The sequence below is a fragment of the Castanea sativa genome, chromosome 11 (assembly GCF_040712315.1).
Source record: "Castanea sativa cultivar Marrone di Chiusa Pesio chromosome 11, ASM4071231v1".
Classification (NCBI taxonomy): Eukaryota; Viridiplantae; Streptophyta; class Magnoliopsida; order Fagales; family Fagaceae; genus Castanea; species Castanea sativa.
In genome coordinates, this window is record NC_134023.1 from 1789100 (window position 1) to 1790559 (window position 1460).

General features: G+C 40.4%; 1 protein-coding gene across 1 annotated transcript; it reads right to left on the reverse strand.

Moving 5' to 3' along the window:
- Positions 1–984, reverse strand: LOC142615565 (serine/threonine-protein kinase-like protein CCR4). Its single transcript, XM_075788306.1, has one exon. It carries the CDS (start codon positions 982–984, stop codon positions 1–3), a length of 984 nt encoding a protein of 327 aa, XP_075644421.1.
- Between the last annotated feature and the right edge of the window lie 476 nt (positions 985–1460).

Here is a 1460-nt window from a genome sequence, read left to right on the forward strand (position 1 = left end):
CTACCAGAATATCCCGAATGATCCAATGTCCACATCAATAATTGATTCACTTTCCGCATCACTAATTGATTCACAACTGCATGCAATTGAATTGTAAGGAATTACCTGCCCTTCCAAAATCCCTTCCAAGGTACTTTGTATGGTGTTTGCAACCTTAGTCATTGAGGGGTGAAGTACACTTTGTATACTTACACAATCCAATGCTAGGGTTGCAACATTTGCCAGTGCCTCCATTTCCAATGGGGTAGGTGGTGGTACTTTTGGGTCCAAAAACTTGTGAATTTTCTTTTGGGCTATGTATGGCGCTACAAAATCAACTATACACCTTTCCTCATAATGATCATCTGCATGAAATTGCTTGCTCCCGGACAACATTTCTAGCAATACTTTTCCAAAGCTGTACACATCAACCCTGTTTGTCGAACGTAAAATACTACGGAACTCAGGATCTATGCCACCATCGGTGCCTATCGCTTTATTGATGACATGATCACACCATTTGGAGGCATTCATAGATCTGTTGAAATTAGACAGCTTGGTAGTCAACGTGGCATCTAGGAATATGTTAGACGGTTCGATATTGCGATGTATGATTGATGGTACTGCATACATGTGTAGGAATTCAATGCCTCTAGCTATGTCTAGTGCCACTTTAATCCAGGCAGCCCATGACATTAGAGAAGTACTTTTAGGATTGTGAAGATGGCCACTAAGGGTACCATATTCCACGTCCTCGTAGACCAATAAGCCATCCTTACCATCTTCACAAAATCCCAATAAGCGAACAACATTCTTGTGATCGAGTCGGGACCAAGCTTCCCCTCGACGTGGGAATTCATTTACAAATTGCTCAGACATTGACATTTTAGCACGATGAATAGTCACTTCTCGGCCATCATCTAAAATGGCACGGTACAGTGAACCAAAGTCATTTTCTCCAATCTTGCAATCTTTTGAAAAGTTGTTAGTGGCATCAAGTAGCATTTTCAAAGGAAAATTTTCCCCAACTATATTTCCCACGCCTTTGAATCTTGTTGTTAGGATTGTGTGTCTAGGTCTTTTGGAACTGTTTGTTTTTGACTTGGCTGCAAAAAATAATGACAATATGGAATTTATTTTGGAATGAGAGAATTTTAGAGGTGTTCGGTTAGATTTTGAACTATTACTGCTCTTCGGCTTAAGAATCTCTTCGAAGTTTGCTGTACGTCCAGGGTTTGCTGTGCTGGAAGGATCAACAGGAAGTATTTCATAAATTTCAGAACTACTGTCTGTTTCAGACCTACCTGGTGGGAAGCATGACGATATAGAATAAGAGATTGTGCTGCTGCACAAGGTGTTTCATTAGATTTTGAACAATTATCATCTGTATCAATTTCAGACACGGCAGGTGGGAAGAGTAATGAAATGGAAAGACTTCTTGCTCCATTAGCATCAGTGTCAGAGTTGTTGGTTGGAATTGG

Excerpts from the sequence above, each read along its gene's own strand:
- LOC142615565 (XM_075788306.1), bottom strand. The coding sequence starts at position 984 with ATGCTACTTGATGCCACTAACAACTTTTCAAAAGATTGCAAGATTGGA.